The 21,394-nt window shown below is 41.2% G+C and overlaps 1 protein-coding gene across 2 annotated transcripts; it reads left to right on the top strand.

Moving 5' to 3' along the window:
* Positions 1-12,616: 12,616 nt before the first annotated feature.
* LOC108274600 (uncharacterized) lies at positions 12,617-15,768 on the top strand. Of its 2 annotated transcripts, none has more exons than XM_017484812.3 (2): positions 12,617-12,939; positions 14,039-15,768. In XM_017484812.3, exon 2 carries the CDS (start codon positions 14,094-14,096, stop codon positions 14,937-14,939), a length of 846 nt encoding a protein of 281 aa, XP_017340301.1. In that variant the 5' UTR covers positions 12,617-12,939; positions 14,039-14,093; the 3' UTR covers positions 14,940-15,768. The 2 variants fall into 2 exon arrangements, with proteins under 2 accessions (XP_017340301.1, XP_017340300.1); XM_017484811.3 differs by having other exon boundaries at positions 12,619-12,939; positions 14,088-15,767.
* Positions 15,769-21,394: the final 5,626 nt, after the last annotated feature.

Consider the following 21,394-nt stretch of genomic DNA (forward strand, 5'->3'; position numbering starts at 1 on the left):
ACGCAACACTGACAGTGATTACAGACCAACCACAGACTCTGTCTGATTATATGCCAGTCATAGACAGAAACTGATAGAACACGGACACTGACTATGCACTGGTGACTGACTGAACACAGACACTGATTACTGACTCACCACAGACACTATTTGATCATAGGCAGTAACTAATATTACAGTGATCATAGATATTAGCTGTGTCACGGTCGCTTAGCGGTTAGCACGTTTGCCTTGCACCTCTGTGGTTGGGGAGTTTGAATCCCGCCTCCACCCTGTGTGTGCGGAGTTTGCACGTTCTCCCCATGCTTTGGGGGTTTCCTCCGGGTACTCGGGTTTCTTCTCCCGGTCCAAAGACATGCGTTGTATGCTGAATGTGTCATATATCAAGGAGGTAACTCTGGACTTCAGTTCCCATCAGCTACTGCACTGTACTACAACATGTCACATGACCACCTGCACCTGAATCACGGTTCTGTTAACGAGCACGCTTATATATAGCCATTGTTTGCACTGCTTCCCGGTCTTACGTTCTGTCACGTATCAAGGTCGGTGCGGAAGCAATCGCAGATTTTCAAATAGTTTAATAAACAAACAAACAAACAACAAAACAAAGACACTAAGACAACTTGGCCTAATACTGTGGCAAAAACTAAACCTAAACTAACAAGGTCAAAACACGTTAACATGGAACACGGTGGGTTAAGACAAAGGTAAGACAGGGAAGCAGTGCAAACAATGGCTATATATAAGTGTGCTCATTAACAGAAACGTGATTCAGGTGCAGGTGGTCATGTGACATGTTGTAGTACAGTGCAGTGGCTGATGGGAACTGAAGTCCAGAGTTACCTCCTTGATTTATGACAGAGTGGCATCTCTAAATTGTCCGTAATGTGTGAATGGGTGTGTGAGAGTGTGTGTGTGATTGGACCCTGCGATGAGTTCGCACCCCATCCAGGGTGTCCCCAGCCTTGTGCCCTGAGTCCCCAGGGACATGCTCCAGGCTCCCCGTGACCCTGTGTAGGATAAGTGGTACTAAAAATGGAAGGATGGATGGAGATGAACCGATTACAGGCCTGTCAAAAACACAAACCTATTACAGACTGATCACAGACACTGAATAAATACTCATCACAGGAACTAACCAGTAACAGACAGTAACTAATGACACACTGGTCACTGACAAATACAAAATATACGGACGACAGATACTATAACTGGTAACTGACTAATCCCTGAATGATTACTCACTGATCTCACATAATGAATTACAACCACTTTACAGACTAAACAGTAACAGCATAACCACAGACAGTCATTTACACATTGGCCCCTGACAATAATCGATTACGACACAGAACACAGATACTGATTAATTACAGACACTTAATGACTAAAGACTGATCATAGATATCATTACAGACTAACCTCAGACACATTGTGATTGCAGACTGACACTGATCACACACTGAACACAGACCGTAACTGAGAACACATTGGTTGAAGACAAAAAGAGATTATGAACTGCTCACAGACTGACCAAAGCCACTACCCAGTAACAGACTGATCACAGACAGTGATGATACACTGGTTACTGACAACAAAACTCTGATTACTGACTAAGCACATCCACTGATTCCAGGCTCACATACATTAAAGACTGATCACAGACTAACCACATACGCTAAACAGTTACGGACTGATCACAGACAGTAGTTGACAGCATATTGGTCCCCAACAGACTACACACCGAATACAAACACTTACAGTTTGATTTCAGTCAGTCACTGATTACAGACTGACCACAGACATTAACTGTTTACAGACTAAGCACGGGCACTGATCACAGACGCTGAGTAATTACAGACATTAATTGGTAACAGACTGTCCACAGTCAGTAATTGATAACACACTGGTCACTGACAAAAAGAGATTACTGACCGAACACAATCACTGACGAATTAAATCTTGATTACGCACTTACTGATTAAAGACCGTGCACAGACACAGATTACATACTGACCACAGACACTAATAACACAGACTGACTGATTACAGACACTACGTGATAGCAGACTGACCGTACAGTAACAGACAACGCATTGGTGTTTGACAATAACAGATTACAGTCTGTTCACAGACTGATTAAAGACACCGACCAATAACAGACAGACTACAAACAGTGACCGATAAAACAACTGTCACAGAAAATAACAGATTACAGACCAAACAAAACACTGATTACAGACATTAATTACAGTCTGACCACAGACACAGACTAATGAGAGACACTGAATAGATACAGATCACTCTAACCGATTACAGACACTTACTGGTAGTAGGCCTGACAACAGACAGTGACTAACCATGTACACAAACTAATTACAGACTAACCACTGTCACTAACCTGAAACAGACTGATCACAGACAGTAACGCACAACACACTGGTCGATAACAATAACGGATTACAGACTGATCACAAATACTGATCAGAGACTGACCAGGTACAGGTTGACCAGACAGTGACCAATAACACACTCGTCACTGACAATAAAGGATTACAGACGGAACACAGACACTAACTAGAACCACAATTCCAAAAAAGTTGGGACGCAACATCTGCTTCCATCCAGATTCCAACCCATCTTTACTTCTGAGAGACTCTGCCTCTCTAAGACACGCTTTTTATACCCAGTCATCATACTGACCTGTTCCCAATTAACCTAATTAGTTACAAAATGTTCCTCCAGCTGTCTCTTTTTTTACTAACACTTACTTTTCCAGCCTTTTCTTCTCCCCGTCCCAACTTTTTTGAGTCTGTTGCGGCCATCAGATTCAAAATTTCCTTCTTTTTTTTTTTTTTTTCTTAAAATGGTTCATTTCCTTAGTTTAAACATTTGATCTATGTTTCTACTGAGAATAACAGATGGGATTATGAGATTTGCAAATCATTGCATTCTGCTTTTATGTACAATTTACACAGCGTCCCAACTTCTTTGGAACAGGGGTTGCATGTGTGTGTGTATAGATTATATATATATATATGTATATATATATATATATATATATATATATATATATATATATATATATACATATATATATATATATATATATATATATATATATATATATAGTTGAATTAAGTAAATACTTAATGTTGTTATAATTGTCATTTTTTGCACTGTAATGATCGAGGGTGTGGCCTAACTGTATAGACACATATGCTACATTATAGTGGCAATTAAAATGATTGTAAATGCATAATAATATACAGTACACACATGATCAAAGCACTCTGCCGCATAGCACTGGACTGAGGCCCAGGATTCGATAACTCAGTATTCCTGAGCTGTACAGATCTAAAGTGAGGAAACGGCTAATACCCAGACGAGATAGAGGACAGAATCAGAATTACACCTTGCTGGGTGTGAAATCCAAATCAGCCTCTGTGACAGCAAGACAATGTGTTTCTGCTGTGTGTGTGTGTGTGTGTGTGTGTGTGTGTCTACAGTGAAGCTATTTATGGAAACACAGCTCACAGTGTATAAGAATATTGCGAGTCTGACGTTTCTGAGAAATAAAAAGAGTGGTGTGACATGGAATTTGTGTGTGTGTGTGTGTGTGTGTGTGTGTGTGCGTTAATGAGAAAAAGAGCGCAATGACACGAGTACTCATTTTTCGATCATACGTAATTGTTGGAGTTTTTCCATGACGGATCCGGTGAGTAGTACGTCTCGTACTCGTAATAACCGTGTGTTACGTGCAGGCGCTTTTATAACATATCAATCATAATGCCTTATTCCTCACATGAGTAGGGGTACTATTAGAGTTTTTGGTTTATGGCACTAGAAGAGCTTTCGAATCCCAATTTAGCATCGTTAATGAAATTGTCCCTGTGTAAGACAGTATTCTGGAGAGAAAAGTCCAGCTGTGGCCTCAAGACTCCTAATTCCACGCTCATGCACTGCTGACTGGTAATGAACTACATTTCTATTTTTTTTCTTTTCTTTTCTATTTTTCATTTCTATATTTTATCTGTCGAACAATACGTGTTGAAATCTTGCGTTTGTGTGTGTGTAAAAAGCTCCCTAGTGAGCATATGCAGTGTGTAGATTGAACCCGATGTGGTCTTCAAGGTTTGATGTGTTTTGTGTCTTCCGTGAGACGCTTTTCTGTTCAGCGTGGATGTAACGAGCGGTTGTTGATGGTCATTCTCCTCTGATTTCGCTCATCAACAAGGTGTTTCAGCCTGCACACCCTCCACACACAGGATGTTTTTTTTTGTTGTTGTTTTTCACACCATTCTGTGTAAACTGCTCTGTGTGAAAATCCCAGAAGATCAGCAGGTTCTAAAATACTCCAACCTACCCGTCTGGAAGCAACATCTCCACCATGGTTAATGTCACACAGATTTCACACCTTTTTCCCCCCAGTTCTGATGTTTCATGTGAACATTAACGGCAATGCAGAGTAAAGATAAAAGACATTTTAAACATACTATATACGTCCAAATAAATAAAATCGGAATTTTTTTTTCCCTGCATTAGTAAATCCATTAACATCTCATGCTTGAATCATACTTTTCTACGAGTCATCCTTTATAGCTCGTGTCCTTTATAGGCTTACAGTCCTTTCAGCATTAGCATGGATGCTACTTAAAGACGTTTTGTGTATTTATTCTATGCTAAAAAAAAAATCGTTTAAGAGCAAAATGCAGCAAAGAAACCCTGTAAAAAAAAAAAAAGAAAGATTGTTACCTGAGACAGATTAACATATATATATTTTAATGATTAAATGAATGTTTCCTTCGCTTCATTAGAAAAAAAGATTGTATATTTCAAAAAAGTTTAAAGTTTAAAAAGTTGAATTGCTCCACATTTGTAGCGTCACGGCTGCTGTTACAAATATAACACTGTGCAACGCTAAAGAACATTGAGCTGATCTGATTGAACTGTATTAAGGCCACAGCAAGACCAAGTATAATTGGTATTCTGTCATCCGAGATGAAAAGATCATGTTAGCAAACATTCTGAACGTTCGGGTTGGAATATTGAGAAGCCTTTAGGATCTTGTCAAAGAAAAAAAAAACTGGCGGTCGTACCTGTATAACTGCGTCTGACTTTCCGTCAAAACGGACTGAAAGCAAGTACTACAGATTTACAAGCATGAACGTTTCCATGTCTAGACACGCCAGTGTAACCACTCCTGAAACCGATCTTAAAACTCAGATAGCTTCACGTCTGGTGAATCATTTTTTTAGCCGGTAAACCGCACATGCATTTCCAGACGTGGCCCTGCTGCTCTTAGCAGGAGAGTTGAAATAGTGTGAAAGAAGAGGTCACTGAGCTCGGGCACTGCTTTCTGTTATCTCACAGTTTGCAGCCTCGCGAACTTGTTCTGCCCATTCTTTTTTCATCTTCCCTGGAAGGTTTCAGCTCCCGGACGGCCATGGTGACATCATGGCGGTGGCGCCTTTTTTTTTTTGCATGGCGTGCAGCTGTGTCCCGCCCTTGGGAGGCGAGGTGGAGGCGTGCGACGCCGAGCGCTATTCAGCTCCTGCTGCTGCCCACTAATTAAGCTGTCAGAGCAGAGAAGGAGCGAACGGAGAGGGCGACAGCATAAGAACAGTGGAGGAGCGAAAACGCTCAGGCCCCCACGCTCCATCCAGCCTGTAATTTTAGTGCAGCTCGAACGAGTCACTTCGGCCAGCCCGAGAAGCACAAACTCTTTTAGACACACCGATATGATCGGAACTGTGTGGACAGGTCTGAGAGCTGTTTATTTTTTTGCATGAACCAAATGTACATATAAAAACTCCTTTGCGATGATGCTCAGGATCGTATGGATTCAGAACCAATGGTATACAGTAAATATACAATACAATAAAATAAAAAAGTCCAGAAGTTGTTTTCAATCTGGCTTAAACTTATACAGGATTGTTTTAAGCTCTACACTTCTGCTAACCCATTATTCTCCATCTGTACTCATGTAGTACGCAATATGGTGTCCAAACTATTATCTCATGTTGTATGAAATGTAATTAGGAGCAGGCAGTCATTTCAGATTTATCCTTTGTTTGCACTTACAAATAACATTTGCATAAGAATGAAAGCAGCTGTTGTCCTGGGATGGAGTGGCATCCCATCCAGGATGTATTCCTGGCACATGCCTAGTGTTAGTATATCCACTGAGACCCTGACCAGGATAAATTGCTAACCCATGTGAAACAGAGGGACATAAAACACCCCAAAATAGATTCTTTTCTTGACACGTTATATCCAAGCATTTTAACCATTATATTTAACCATTACGTCTGTTGTAGACGCTATAAACAGTCATTTCTATCATTAATAAGACAAAAAATGCAGTTTGTCTTGTTAATGGAAAACACAAACTCCTCTGCTCTAGTCTTCGCTGCCTGATACTGTCCATCACATACTTGCTGCCCAACTGGCATTGCACCTGATCCCCATCCTGCAAGATGGATCCACATAACCATTTTGGGCCGGGCCTGACTGGGTCACATGGGTGCAATCTGGGCTCGGCCTGTTGCCGACACGACCCCCACCCGGAAAAGGGGAAGGAAAATGAATGATTGAAGGAATGAATATGTATTCAAGAACTATTATTACATTATTACAAACTACATGTTAACACCGTGACACGTATCTTTGTAGAATTTTAATGTTTGCTTTCTTTTGTTAAAAGAATAGTACACTTCCCAGTGTCCACTGCTTTTGGCCATTCAGTGTCATGACCACTGGGGACTGTTCATCAGTATGTAAATACTTCTAAAGCTGGCTCACACTCTCTCAGTCAAAGAGTGTGGAAGAGAAACTTTATGCAGTCTTTCCTGTCAGTGCTGAAGCTACAGTCTGTACTTCCTGCACTGCCACTGTTCGCGAGAGATCCCTCTTCACACTGCCATTTCTGTCGACATATGGCCGGAGATCTGGAGATGAAATGATGGCTCGAGTCATCATTTACTGCATTGGCCATCCAAAGGTGGGTTCTGTGGAGGATGGTTTTCAATCTGTTGATCTGTTGCTCATACTAAATATCTGTATGTATACAGTACCTTTCTCATGCCCAAGGTTGCTTTGAGACACAAGCTGTAGTCATGTTCCGAGAGGAATGGTTCTTTGCTGGTTATAAGCTTTTTGATGGCCAACGCTGCTATGCCACTCCACATGTCTGATAGTGTCGCCATTCAGCACTCCTTTAAATACCACTTTCTGCTGTGCCAACCTGCCATGAGGTGGTCTGGAGCAGGGAGAATGGTGGCATCAATCAGCAATCAGCATTACAGAGAACTAGGGGGGACCGGAGAAGAACGATCCATCCCCCAACCACCACCACCACCGAGAGCAACAGAGCATGAAGAACCATCAGTCTGAAGCACAGAACAGAGAACACACAAGCTGGGAGCAATCAGGCACTGCAATCGACTCCCACGGGTTGGGTCCAGGAGACAAATTTTCTGCTTGAGCTCAAGCGTGTCGGAAGTAAAACCAGCACTGTGGAGAACTCAACAGCAAACACAAAAAAGCCCAAAAAAGAAACACTGAATTTTTGTTGTTCAGGTCAGCTTGAATTAAAGGATGTGGATTTGCTTGAAAGTTGTGAAGATTTTTGGATTGGTCTGAAGATTAAGGTTTAAGATTAAGGTTTTTATCCCGGTCATTTGAACTGTATAATAGTAGTTTTACCTCTAATTGGAGGCACTTCATTAGAGGTAAGTAGCAAAACATCTTTAATATTAACCCTATTATAGCCTTAGCACTGCAATGACCACAAACGGTTCTGCACTCAAGTCTCCATCAGTGAACGGTGGAGAAGTTCAACACAACAGACTTCATGTAGAAACTGTAATGAAATTTCATGGTTACACAACTGCACTATTCGTGCGTGTAGTATTAACACATGTCTAGAAGGGATCTGTTTATAATTGTACAATTCGGTGTCACCCCGATGAGGACGGGTTCCCGTTTGAGTCTGGTTCCTCTTAAGGTTTCCTCCTCGGGGAGTTTTTCCTCACCACCGTCGCCTCTGGATTGCTCAATAGGGACAAACTCATACATTTAAAATCTATATCCTGAACGTATATATTTCTGTAAAGCTGCCTTGGGACAATATCCGTTGTTAAAAAGTGCTATACAAATAAAACGGAATTGAATCTTGTTTATATGGGTCTTATTTATAAAACAATAAGCTATTCATTAATGGCTACCCATTCAAATGTAACCATCATCACCATCCGGTTTATTGCATTAGTTTATTTGGATCTCTGTGAATAAAATGTTCCATGTAACTGGACCTTCAGAAGTTTTAGCTATATATCATACAAAGCTTATTTCATGACCTGTCTATTGTCCTCAGCAGTGAGAAGGAGAGATTTGGAATTTCAGGATATCGCGATCTAATCTAATACGACTGCTTCATGCCAATTGCAATTCAGCGCCATATTCTGAATGGCAGTTCACAAGGTATCGCTGGCACTTTCTTCTACCTATATATTTTTTTTTTGTTCTGTCTGCAGAAAGTGCAGTGCTCTATTTGAGTTGTAATCTCCAGGGCAATTCTCCTGTGCAGTCTGATACTTTTTTTGCTTTTTGAACTTTTTCCCCCTCTGGGATCCTGGCGAGAGAATCTGTTACTGAAGGTGTTTCCACAGTGAAGACTCCACATGAGCTGCTTTAAACCTTCCTGACTTCTCACTGGAACACTTTTATGTTCCTTGTTGTTGATGAGGGTCACGTGGGCCGGGCCTGTAGGAGATTTTCCCATCAGGTGACAGCATGGCCGGTCAATCTTCTGGTCATAAAATAGAGCTAGTGCTAGACGTGTCTTGTAGGTGTCCTGATCACCATTCTACAGACTTTACAGTTCCTAGGGTGCTACCTGGGATATACAGCATCTCACCAGTATGAAGAATCTCTTGAATTCATTAATGTTTTAGATTCGGGGAAGTTCAGTATCCCTGTGCTGAGGAATAAAAGAGTTTTATTTCTCTTATACCACAGCAATTTACCAACAATTATGATAATACCACGGCCATTTGGAGGCCAAAGGAGAAAAAACTGGCTTTGCTGTGTAGGTGGGAAGTGCATGCTCTCTCTCTCTCTCTCTCTCTCTCTCTCTCTCTCTCTCTCGTCAATCACAGCGACACACCCACCCAATCAAGGGTGTCTGTGAGCTTGTGTAAGTTGGAAAAGGGCGGATAGCTCTTTCCTCCAAGTGTGCCTTGCTGCTCTTGAAAAACTGCAGTTGGCTAGCCTTCTTCACGTGTTAGTCTTCTTCCTTGCTAGCTGTCATATGACGGTGAGAGCTAGCTGCTGGTTGAAAATTGGCAGATGACCAAATTGGAGAAAAAAACCCATACATTTCACCCATTTATAGTCATTTTAATGTTATGCAACATCCAAGAAACATACGTATCCGACCTCTCATGTTTCTCTGTTGATGTTAGTAAGACAGGAAAAAAAATACAGTGTGTTAGTGAGATAGAGGAACACGCAAACTGAGTGCAATGAGAATATGTTGTTGACCTCATTCACGTACTTAATTGGGTCCAGCTCTGTGGTACTACCTGGCTGAGCAGTTTCCTTAAATGTGAGAGAGTAGTGTTGCCCCTTTAAACACGTCTGTCTGAAGCTGGATGAAACAATAACTTTGAAGGAAAATCTCTCTAGTATTCAGCAAAGATGTTTAGCATTCATTGCGTTCTCTTTTCACGGCAGGACATTTGGAACGGTATATTGGCACATCCAGCCTATGCTAATCCCGAATCTCTCAAAATCCCACACTACTCTGGACCATCCTCCATGGGGGACTGAAATGACTCTGTGTTTTTGACAGTTTTTTGATATCGTGTGTAGCAGAGACCCATACGCTCTCTCTCTCTCTCTTTCTCTCTCATCCTTGCTCTCCCCTCATCTCCCTCCCACGTGTTGTTCACCACAGCTCTGATATCCGAGCAGGAACCGAGCTGGACTGAGGCTCAGCAGGTGCTGGAGAGAGTCTCCTCTGCCTGCCAGTACTGAGGTGTTTTCTTTTCAGCAGCATGTTGAGCTTAGAAATCAGAACACCAGGTCATGATTACAGGGGGCCTCGCTAGATGAAAACATGGCCAGTGCCAGTGTTCCATGAGAAGAGACAGAAGAGAACTGTGAAATACAGCAGAAAGCTTTCCAAATGACAGTTCCAAGAATCTGGGAAGAGGACAAGAAGCGACTGAATGACACACTGAGTTTAAATTATGTAGAATCCTGCAGATCTGGAGGAAGGGAGCGTCACTGGCGACAGCACGGGTAACACGAGGACGTCTCAGGCACAGTACCCGTTCACGTCCGAGGCTTTGATTCTTTCCAGTTCTGCGGTTAAAACACCAATCTATACGTGATTATGAAACACCTGGGACGGAATCAGAAATAAATGAAAAGCTGGACAGAAATCAAGATGATAGAAAAGGCATTTAGGGTGTAGGGGTGTAACGTAATGACACTATCTCCATCTGGATCTATATTTTCAAAACCAAAAGTGGGTGCGGCCTAAAATTTAAGCATGCACCCTGCAACCGTGCCCTTGGAAACAGTGAGTGAAACCCCCAGCAGTAGAAATGTCAGCATGGTGTGTGAATTCTGGCTTTGACAGTTCCTCGACCTCAGCTACGTCACTCCAGTTCATTAAAAAGCTAATCAAACCGAATTGCACAAGATATTCACAATGACACTTTCAGAAGAAAAGCAATTAAAAGAAACGTACTAAACTCAAGTGTACACCTTTTGTACAATTAGTGTATATATATTTCACCCACTAGCGCCCTCCACTAATATTGGCACCCTTGGTAAATATGAGCAAAGAAGGCTGTGAAAATTTGTGTTTATTGTTTAACCTTTTGATCGTTACAACATGTTTACTCGAGTTCACATTAGCAGTTGCCCGCCCTAACATGTCGAAATGCAAATTGTAATCACATATAATAATACTCACATGAAGATTTTTCTGTAAGGGTTACAAAAGCACCCTGAAAAATGTAAGCGAGGGGTACAGTGGCTTAGTGGTTAGTACATTTGCCTCGCTCCTCTGGGTTGGGGGTTCGATTCCCGCCTCTGCCCAGTGTGCATGGAGTTTGCACGTTCTCCTCAAGCTTCAGGGGTTTCCTCCGGGTACTCCGGTTTCCTTCCCAGTCCAAAGATATGCGTTGTAGGCTGATTGGTATTCCTAAATTGTCCGTAGTGTGTGAACTGGTTTGTAAATGTCTGTGTGATTGTGCCCTGTGATGGGTCCGTAGTGTTCCCCACCTTGTGCCCTGAGTCCCCAAAGCTCCAGGCCTCCTGTGACCCTGTGTAAGATCAGCAATACAAAAAAAAATGGATGGTTGAATGGAGTTGTCCAAATCTCTGGTTTAATTTCCCTATTCCGTGTGCAGGGGAAATGATTATTCAGCTCCACCAAAATATTCTCTGAAAAGTTCTTCTTCTTTTTTTTTTTTAATGGAACCACAAATAGTTATTCTATGGCACGAATATTCTGGCACCTTTATTTTTAGACAGGTGTGAAATCTTGAGACTTTTTAGTTCTGGGTCTGGCCATAAATATATATTCTAAATATAAATATGTCACAATTAGCATATCTTTTTAACAGCTCAACTTGATGGTAGACGCCATGTTGTAACAGGAACCATTTGAATGTGAGCTGAAGCGTCTTGCCTCTAATACACACACGTATATATATATAGCTGATTCTGAACAAACTCCTGAATTCTTTTCTGAAACCCATTTCGGCAGAGTGTGTGCAGGGCTGTGACCCCGAGCGGGTATTACCTCATACTTTATTCCCCTCTGCTCTACCTGAGCGTGTTCGCAGTCCGGATGAAAGAGCGAACGACAGGGATCAGTGATCACTCACGCTGTTTTCCCCTCCACAGTAACCCCGACTACAGAGAATGTCAGAGCCGGGATTCACAGAGAGACGGAAAGAGGGAATCTACTGTGAAGAATAGCTGAATTCTGGAATCTGATTGGTCAGAAGGTGTAATTTGTTTTCTATAACCGCAGCTCTGGCAGTAATTTCTATAGTAACGACTCATTCACGGGGACTTTTACACATTTATGGAAGGAGTCTCCAGTGTCAGTGCTTCATAACAGTCAGAGGTAAAGCTTTAGCTTTAAGTTTTCCAGCATCTTCAGGACAGACGAGTCAACACTTTTTGGTTTCTCTGTATCATGACAAAACTTTTTTTTTTTGTCTTATTAACCTCAAGAGAGAGAAGAGAGAGGCTGGGGAAGGAACGATAAAAGAAATATATATATTCCCATGAAATCTCAGGTGTGAAAGTGATATATAAACCTTTAAAAGGAGTAAGAAATTCATGTTAAATATTTAATTGACTGAATTCTTTTTTTATTTATTTTTTTTTAATAAAAATGCCATCCTCTTATGAGAAAGTGTAGAAGAAGTGACACCTTATTAATTTCTCTTCCTGAGATAGAAATGTCTGTGAATTTTGCATCACTGACACTAGCAGGGGTTTGGATTTTGGTGTTGTTCCATTTCGCCATTAAAACGACCAGACCTGAGTGATAGAACTGTAACTCAGTCGGGACTTGACTGTTTAAATGCACAATCATGCTGAAGCGTGCGGTTTCTAAACACAGCCTGTGGCGCCATCTAGGGGTCATTTAATTGATCACAAGACATAATAATACGTAACAGAACATAATAACACGTGAGAGACGCTGAGGTGTTGCTGACAGTGTGTGTGTGTGTGTGTGTGTGTGTGTGTGTGTGTGTGTGTGTGTGTGTGTGTGTGTGTGTGCACGTGCATGGAGTTAATCAAGTGAGATTACAGACCTGACCCTAATCCCTCTGACCTTACTGTCAGAGATCTCGTCTCAGACACACATATCACTCTCAGGAGACGCTCCGATCAGCTGTAAGTATGAACCTTTTTTCAAAATGGGCATTATTTAGCTATTTAGTGACTTTGTGTAAAAAAAAAAGTGTACCTATTGACAGTAGAGGTGAAAAACACAGAGTTATTGTGTCAAATCAAACAGACAATCAATCCAATAACGTGGAGTAATATAAATAATAAGTCGTGTTACTGGTATGATATTATATCAAACTTACAGGATTAACTATGTGAGAAATAAATAAATAAACGTACATAATGCTCCTCTTATTGTGAATTGTACAAGGATTATTTAATCATGGCTGGTTTAAAGATAAGTTAGAGCTATGAGACTAATGTAGCTAACACGTTATGGAAGTCTATAGCATCCAAAATCTTATATATATATATATATATATATATATATATATATATATATATATATATATATATATATATCTATCACACACACCTTACATAGCATTGACATTTAAGAAACTCTTATCATTCACATCACTTCCAGCAACTGTCTTTAAACTGTAGGGGGCGGAGCCTGAGAGGCAGCGTGGTACCAAATGAAATAAAGTGACCCCAGAATGTAGATAATATGTAGGAAATATGTTTATGGTGATAAATCAACTGTTTGTTGATTAAAGACTGACACGTGGTGCGTTTTATCTATTTATAGTTATATTTAATGTTGTGTGGTAGTTCTCACTTACAGCATGTTATAGTCGTTCCCTTACCAGCCTCTCTCTTCTCTCTCTACTGAAGTTAGTGAGACAAAGAAATAAAAAAACAAAACACAGCTTTGTCTCGTTACTGAGAAACCCCAAAGTGTAAACTCCTCTGTCCTGATGATGTTGGAAAACTTAAAGTTACAGCTTTACCTCTGAGTGTTATAAAGCACTGACGCTGGAGACTCCTTCCGTACATGTTACTTACAAACTGTTACCAGATTAATATATGATTTGTTACTATACAAATGATAATGTATTAGAACAAACACAGTAATATACACCTGAACTATTGTCAGAGCTGCTGCTGACCAATCAGAATCGAGGATTCAGCAGCACTGTGGTGTAATTCTTTGTATTTTTAGATTAAACACTCCACCATCACTGTGTATTAATCCTGTCAGATGTAGATTAAGGTGTCTGGATTAAGAGATTGACCCGTCTCACCTGCAGTGTACGATGGCACCGGATGAAGCAGTCACGCCGACATGCCAGGCTAAGACCTCCGCCCTTCATCCACTAGACTCCGGTGGCATCGACAGACTCTCGCACACACCTGTCCCCCATGTGTCAGCAGCACCCACTGGAGAAGCTCGGGCTCCGCTTACATGCTCCTCCAACGATGCCGACATTTTCCCATCTGCTGTGGCTCCAGTGCACGATATCCGTCTCTGTGCGAGGTCCTCGGAGAGACAGAGGAAGGCGGAGAACTTTGAGAACTTTCCACCTAGGCGTCCACTGAAATTAGCACCGATAGAGCTCCCCCTGGAGGTGAAGGAGGCTCAGAGGCAGAAGATACACTCCATCTGGAAGGAGGCGGACGATCTGGAGCAGACTGTTAAGAAAGTGAGCAATCATGGCAAAGCCCTCCTCTTACCTGTCAATCAAATTACAGTTGGTCATAGGTTGGTCAACAAAGAGCTAGCTCATCAGGCGCTCAAAGCGAAATTTGCCATTCACTCCTCTCCAGATCTGTTCCAAACTCACCAGAATACGACTTCCGTCCAATCAGCACGTGGCGGGGTGAATATCGGCCAATCAGAGGTTCGCAAAGCTGGCCGCTCCAAACTGCGCAAGGCTCGGCAGCTTGACGAGGACCAGAGCAAATCTGGATCTTCCGCAGAGGGATTAAAGGATGATGAGGGCAAACCTGCAGCATCAGGGGCAACACTGCGCCAGCGGGAGATAGGGAAAGTTCTGGAAAAGCCATCGAGCAGGAATCTGGTGGGAAAAGTTTCCGAGGTGGTGGTGGGGAGAGGGAGCAAGAGGATGGCTGTTTACGGCATCCAGGAAGCTGCACTTTAATACTTTAACTCTCAGAGGATGTAAGAACTGTCTGTCCTTATTCTTTAGTCTCTCTCTCTCTCTCTATATATATATATATATCTTATTCTATATATGTCTGTCTCACACACTTTACTCTATTTTTCTAGCTTGCCATCATTGTGCGGTCTTTCTCTTGTTATCTTTCTCTTTCTTTAACTTCATCTCTCTCACACACACATTACAATTTCCAATAAAGCATTATTGAATATTGCAATCTGCAAAAGTATTAGTCTTAGTATTTCCAGAGCACCTCCGAGACCCTGCACTGATCCAGACTCGGCTTCTGACATATCCAGAGGAAGAGGAATGTGATCCTAGATGAGTAAATGCTTTGTGAATCCCTTTGTCAGACAGCGATAAATAACACGAGGGATAAAACAACTCACTCGGTCTCAGAGCACTAAGCTTGCAGCTAACTCCACTTTATTGGCAGTTCAGATAGGATGAGGGGCTTGGAGCTCTACCTTTAACACTCCAAGTGTCAGTACATGACAGTTTTTATCCATGCCTTAATCAGTTCTGTAGCTCACCACCATGCTCCACAGGTCTCAGATCAGCTCAGTTCTAATCATACTGGAGTAGAAAATAGCCTCTAAAGAACGAAATCACAAAAGGTGGAATTTATTGGCATTACACATGTATACATATACACACACGCGTACAGAACACGCTTAGAAAAAAAAAAACACTTTGAAAAGTTCTTTCAGATAGCTAGGTATTCTTAAGATCCTTAAAGGCATCCTACATAGAACCCTAATAAAGAAATGTTGCATTATTCTGCATACAGTAGATCACCCTTAAGGGTTCTAGACTGAACCTGTACAATACAATACCTCTCTTATACCCTGGTTTCAGAGTGGAGCGTCAGCCATGGTATGTAAAAAAAAAATGGTGTTCCTGTAGAGATCTTCGGACAGACTGAGGGTTTGTAGGAAAGGAACTCTGTTATTGTATGGTTCTAAGTGAAACATGTTGGATTTCCTCAGAGGCACAGAATGAAGAACCTTTTATGGATTCTGTTTTCTGAGAGTGGAACCCTACTCAACAGCCAGGCAGTTAGGGAAATAATTGGCTGTTCAAAATGGGCTCAAGGACCGGCTTGGAATGGAGTTCTAAAAAGGATTCTTAAGGGTTCTTTGAATGGATAAGGTTTCTCAACTTCCTGAAAGGGATTCTACTAGGAATTCGAGAACTTCAGGAATTTTGCGGTGTATAATGTGACATGTCTTTGTGTGTTCTTGTTTGCTGTTAAATAATCAATGACAGTGTGATAACATAAATTTGCAAGTTTACCTCTGACTGTTACAGTGGGGTGACAGTGGAGACTCCTTCCATAAATGTTACATCATCATCATCTCCTTACAGAAAACTTCACCATATTCTTCATTTTGAGGTGTGTCCTCCGTACAAGTCCGAGTAAACGAATTGTTACTATAGTAACAAAACGAGTGCGTTTATAGAAAATTAACTGTTATAGAAAATAAGCAAACACTTTCTGACCAATCAGAACAGAGGATTCAGCATTGCTGTGGGTTAATAAAAATAATCTGTAACACAGTGTCTCTTTAATTCTCCACACATGAAGCAAGGCTATATCTGAACTCACACATTGGCCATGACCAAATGGTAAATTGTCTGCAGTTATATAACGCTTTTTTTTAACCTTAGTGCACAGTAAAATCCTTAGTGTTGAATTAACACCAAGAGGGTTTATTTGACTCCGTTGGACTTATATATAAATAAGTCTTATATATAAATACTGTGGGTGTTAAATCAACACTGGTGATTTTGCTGTGTGGTTCTACAACGTGGTTCTCATTCACCCATTCACACACACTCACACACCAACGGTATCAGATGCACCATGCAAGGTGCTAGCATGCCATCGGTGTCTTGCCATAGAACACTTCGGCACATGGAGTCATGTAGGAATCATGGAGTCATGTGGAATCGAACTGCCAACCCCACGATTAATGGACAACCCACTCTACCTGAGCCACAGCCACACACACCATCAAATATTCCATGTACGTACTGTATATGACAATGTGAAAATCATAATGGCACTGAAAAATGCAGCATTAATGCACGTGTTCTAACCCGTCAAACCCCCATCATCTGCCTAGGATAAAGTTAGCCTGACCTCTGACCTTTCTGTCTCTCAAACACAATGCTCTGGCGTGGAAATAGATGGGCCAGGATTCAGGTTCCTGCTGTCTGCAACCCTATGCATGTTCATGAAGAAACACGAGTGCTTATTTCCTCAGCTATAATGCAGATATGATCCGTGATGTTGGTACAGATGTTCTTACAGTTTTGTCAGAGGGTTGAAGGAAGGAAAGGGGTGTTGGGAAGTGTAAGTGTGTGTGTGTGTGTAAGGTCTGTAAAAATACTTTGTAATTCAAAGCATGTACACCGGGGACATGGAGATGGAAATAAAGTGAGAGATCATGGAGCTGCTACATACACACAAGACATCTGGTGTGGTAAACGTCTTAGTGAACAAGAGTCTCTCTCTCTCACACACACACACACACACACACAGGTTACAGTTCATTGTATGTAGCACTGATATTACTTTTAAAAAACTTTATGTAACAAAAAGCTCACAAACATTTTAAACCCAGCTAAAATGTCCATCAAAAACGCCATAGCAACCAGTTGGAATACCATAACAACCACACAGCAACAGTTGGACAACCACTTAGTAACAGCTGGGCAATCACCTGGCATATCACAACCCTTATAACTAATTACATGTTTTAACTAATTAAATTTTCAAACATAATGTGAAGGCATAAAAAACAAACAAAACAACCCCAAACAACATTTTTGTAACCTTTTAGACTCCCTACTGAAAAATGTTGCACAAGGTTCTTTGGTCCGTCCCTTTCCCTATAGACAGTGTCCCACAGAGTACCACTTTAGGAAGCTAAAAACCCTTAATTATTCAAAGAACCACTGAAGGATACACTATTCTGTCTAGTACCTTTAAGCGTTCTCCAGTTTGTTCTTCTGAAAGAACCTTTAAGTAACCTTCAACGGCTGTATGTAAAAGCCTACCATGGTTTCCCCTTCTGAGAGGGTTCCAAGTAGAGCCCCTTTCAGAGACTTTCATAAGAACTCCTGAAGAATTATTGAACTATTTTTGCTGAGAGTTTATGTTGTAAGGATTTCTTGACACTGACTAGGCAGGCAGAAAGAAAAGCAAAAACTCTGAAGTCTCTTGAATTGGCTTTAATTTCTAATTAGGCATGCTCCAAAAAAAATGGTGTAATCAGCAATAAGGTTCTTATTACCTGGACAATGCTCAATTTTATATGGTTACACTCGGCCACCAGCGCAGTATCCTGGAATTACTATTCTGCATTGATTGCGTCCACTTCGATGCCCTGTGGTCAGTTTATAACGTGAATTCCTGTCCCGGTAAGTAATATTGGAGAGAGTCCACAGCCTAGTTAATAGTGAGGCTTTCCTTCTCTATTGTAGAGTATCTTCTCTCTCTCTCAAAAAGCTTTCTACTCAAAAACAGCACTAGTCTTTCGGTTCCAGACTCTCCTTGGGCCAGAACTGATCCTAGTCCGACATCAGATGCATCCACCTGGACAAGAAATGTGAGGACTGCAGAACTGGCTCTTGGCATAACAGATCTTTGAGGGATTTGAAAGCTTCTTCACATTCCCTCATCCAATGGGCTCTTTTTAGTTAAATATGCTGCTGCATATTGTTCATATTCTGCAATACACAATCCATAAGTCTCTGGAAAGTTGCTGGTGCTCCGTGTAAAGCAAAAGGCATTATTGTATACTGATATAGCCCTGTGGGACATGGAAAGCAGTATATGGCTTACAAGAGGGGTTAAGTGGCACTTGCCAATACCCTTTACATAAATCTAGGGTGGTCATGTAATGTGCATTACCAAGTGTTTCAATCATTTCATCTATACAAGTCATTGAGTAGGAATCAAAACAAGATACGCTGTTTAGTTTTCTAAAATCTGTACAGAACCTCAATGCACCGTCTTTCTTAGGAACCAGAAGTATGGAACTTGTCCACTCACTTTTGAGTGGTTCTGTTATTCCCATCTGCAGCATCATTTCAATCTCAGTCTTCAGTTTATCTACTGTCTTCTTAGTAACTCGATAAAGATTCTGTCGGATTGGAGCAGTATCTTTGAAGATGATATTCTGGGTGACAACTTTGGTACGCCCTGGTCTTTCCTGGAAGAGAGATGGAAAAGATTGACGTACCTCTACTAGTTGTTGTTTGCGGCTGCTCAAGTGTGAATAAAGACCTGGAACCTCCCCTGATGGTCGAGTTTGTTCCATTTCCACTTCACCTTCTTCCTCCACAACTGCCCACACCATCATTACCACTTGATCTTTAAGTTCAGGCACCATCTCCTTAAACTTGCAGGTTGACATGGTGGATCTGTTTAGGACACATTTTTTTCAGGACACAGAATCTCATACATTACAGGGCCCAGTTTTTGGGTAACAACATACGGACCTTGGCACTTGGCCAACAGTTTACAAGTACCTTACAAGTTACCTGAAGGTAACAGTACAATAACTTTCTGTCTAGGTTTTATGTATCTTTCTCTGGCATGTGTATTGTACCATAGCTTCTGTCTCTTCTGGGCAGCATGTAGATTTTCTTTGGCTAAATTATGGAATTTCTCCAGCTGGTCCCTCATCTGCAATATGTAAGAAATGTGTGGCCATATATCTCTCTGCCAAACTTGCAGTTTCCTCTCCAGTCTGAGGTTGATTTTCCTTAACCCAAATCCTCAGATCTGGATGAAGCATTCTCAAGTACTGCTCAAGAAGGATAGTCTCTCCTATCTGGTCCTTAGCCTTAGCTTCTGGTCGCATCCACCTCTTGAACAAACCTTTGATTTAATTGTAGGTCTCTATGACACTCTCACCAGATGGCACAGTGAGATTTCTGAAGCATTGATGATATGTCTCTTCTGTTACATTGTACTTAACCAGTACTGCAGCCTTGATGTCCTCGTAGAAACCTGATTGCTGTTCATCCATCCCAGCATATGCTTCCAAGGCCTTGCCTGTAAACAAAATGACCCCTTGAACCACCCATTCATCCATTAGCCATTCCCAAGTTCTTGCAATGCATTCAAAACGAAATAATAAAAAAAAAAAACCCTCCACAAATTCCCCCTCTACGAATTCAGGGATTCATGGTTCATGATATCATCTATAAGGTACATCCAGTGGTTGAGTTATAGCTTGTATGCAGTCAACAGGGTGAGCTTGATCTGAATGTGCCATCATAACTCTTAATGGTGGTGGAGAAGTGCTTGGTGTAGGTAAGGGGTGGTGAATATGTTAGCTAACGGGTTCTTTAAATCTTCATTTATTGCTAGGTTTTTGACAAAAAATTTTTTTTGCATAAAATCCATCATTTCCATCAAAAACTCCTGTCCCAACACAACATTGTCTGTATCAGCTTGAGGAGTACTAGCTTTGTACAAGATGTCCCAACATCTTGAATATTCACTGCTTGCTGAAACCCGTTTGAAATGGCTTTCTCATGTGCTGCAGCTTCCAGCTCCAAATCACCGACTAGCGCTTCCACTGTATCCTCTTCTCTCTCTGAGACCAGAAAATTATGTTCTTGCCATATAGTAGTCATCTTGATACTTCCAGTTTTCTCTTCTACTGTCAGTTATTCCATGGAGCATTCCATCCCACTTCTGACCCCAGTTGTTGTAAGGACGTCTTGACAGTGGCTAGACAGGCAGCAAGAAAAGCAAAAACTAACAGGGACGATGGTCATCCAACATAGAATAACCACAACAACAACAACAAAAAACGATTTACAAAACAACAACAAAAAAAACAACAATAAAAATAACACTTAATATATAACAAAGAAAAAGCAAAACGTTGGCTACAGGCCCAACAAACACCCTTTTTTTCTCTGCACCAAATATGTGGACTCTCTTTATGGATGAGACTCCTCCCTCCACATTTAAACATTCCAATGACAACCTTCTATCAATTACAAACTGGGTGTTATACGTTTAACATGGATATTAGGACCATTTCCACTTTATTCTACAAACATCAGTAATAGCAAATTCTCTTAGAGTTTTAGTAAAATTAGACTAAAACGCCTATCCAAGGCATACCCAAAGTTAAATTAAAGCCGTTCTTGAACCTTTTCAAGTACATGCATGGTTTTTGGACGCTTTTGAAAGATGACACTCTGATGTTTTTCCTCCAGCAGTCAGAATCACTGTAAGTGCTACTGGTGTTGAGTAATAGAAGTTTGAACATACAGAAGGGTTTTTTTTATGCCTGATTCTTTTGCCTGTAGATGCCTACAGCTGGGAGTTATTAGCTGGAAAACACCATGGGACCACAGCATGAATCCTTTCCTACTCAAAATTCAAATGTGATAACAATAAT

Source organism: Ictalurus punctatus, chromosome 14 (assembly GCF_001660625.3).
Source record: "Ictalurus punctatus breed USDA103 chromosome 14, Coco_2.0, whole genome shotgun sequence".
In the NCBI taxonomy this organism is placed as follows: domain Eukaryota; kingdom Metazoa; phylum Chordata; class Actinopteri; order Siluriformes; family Ictaluridae; genus Ictalurus; species Ictalurus punctatus.

Coding starts and splice junctions, on each gene's coding strand:
- LOC108274600 (XM_017484812.3), top strand. CDS start 14,094: ATGGCACCGGATGAAGCAGTCACGCCGACATGCCAGGCTAAGACCTCC.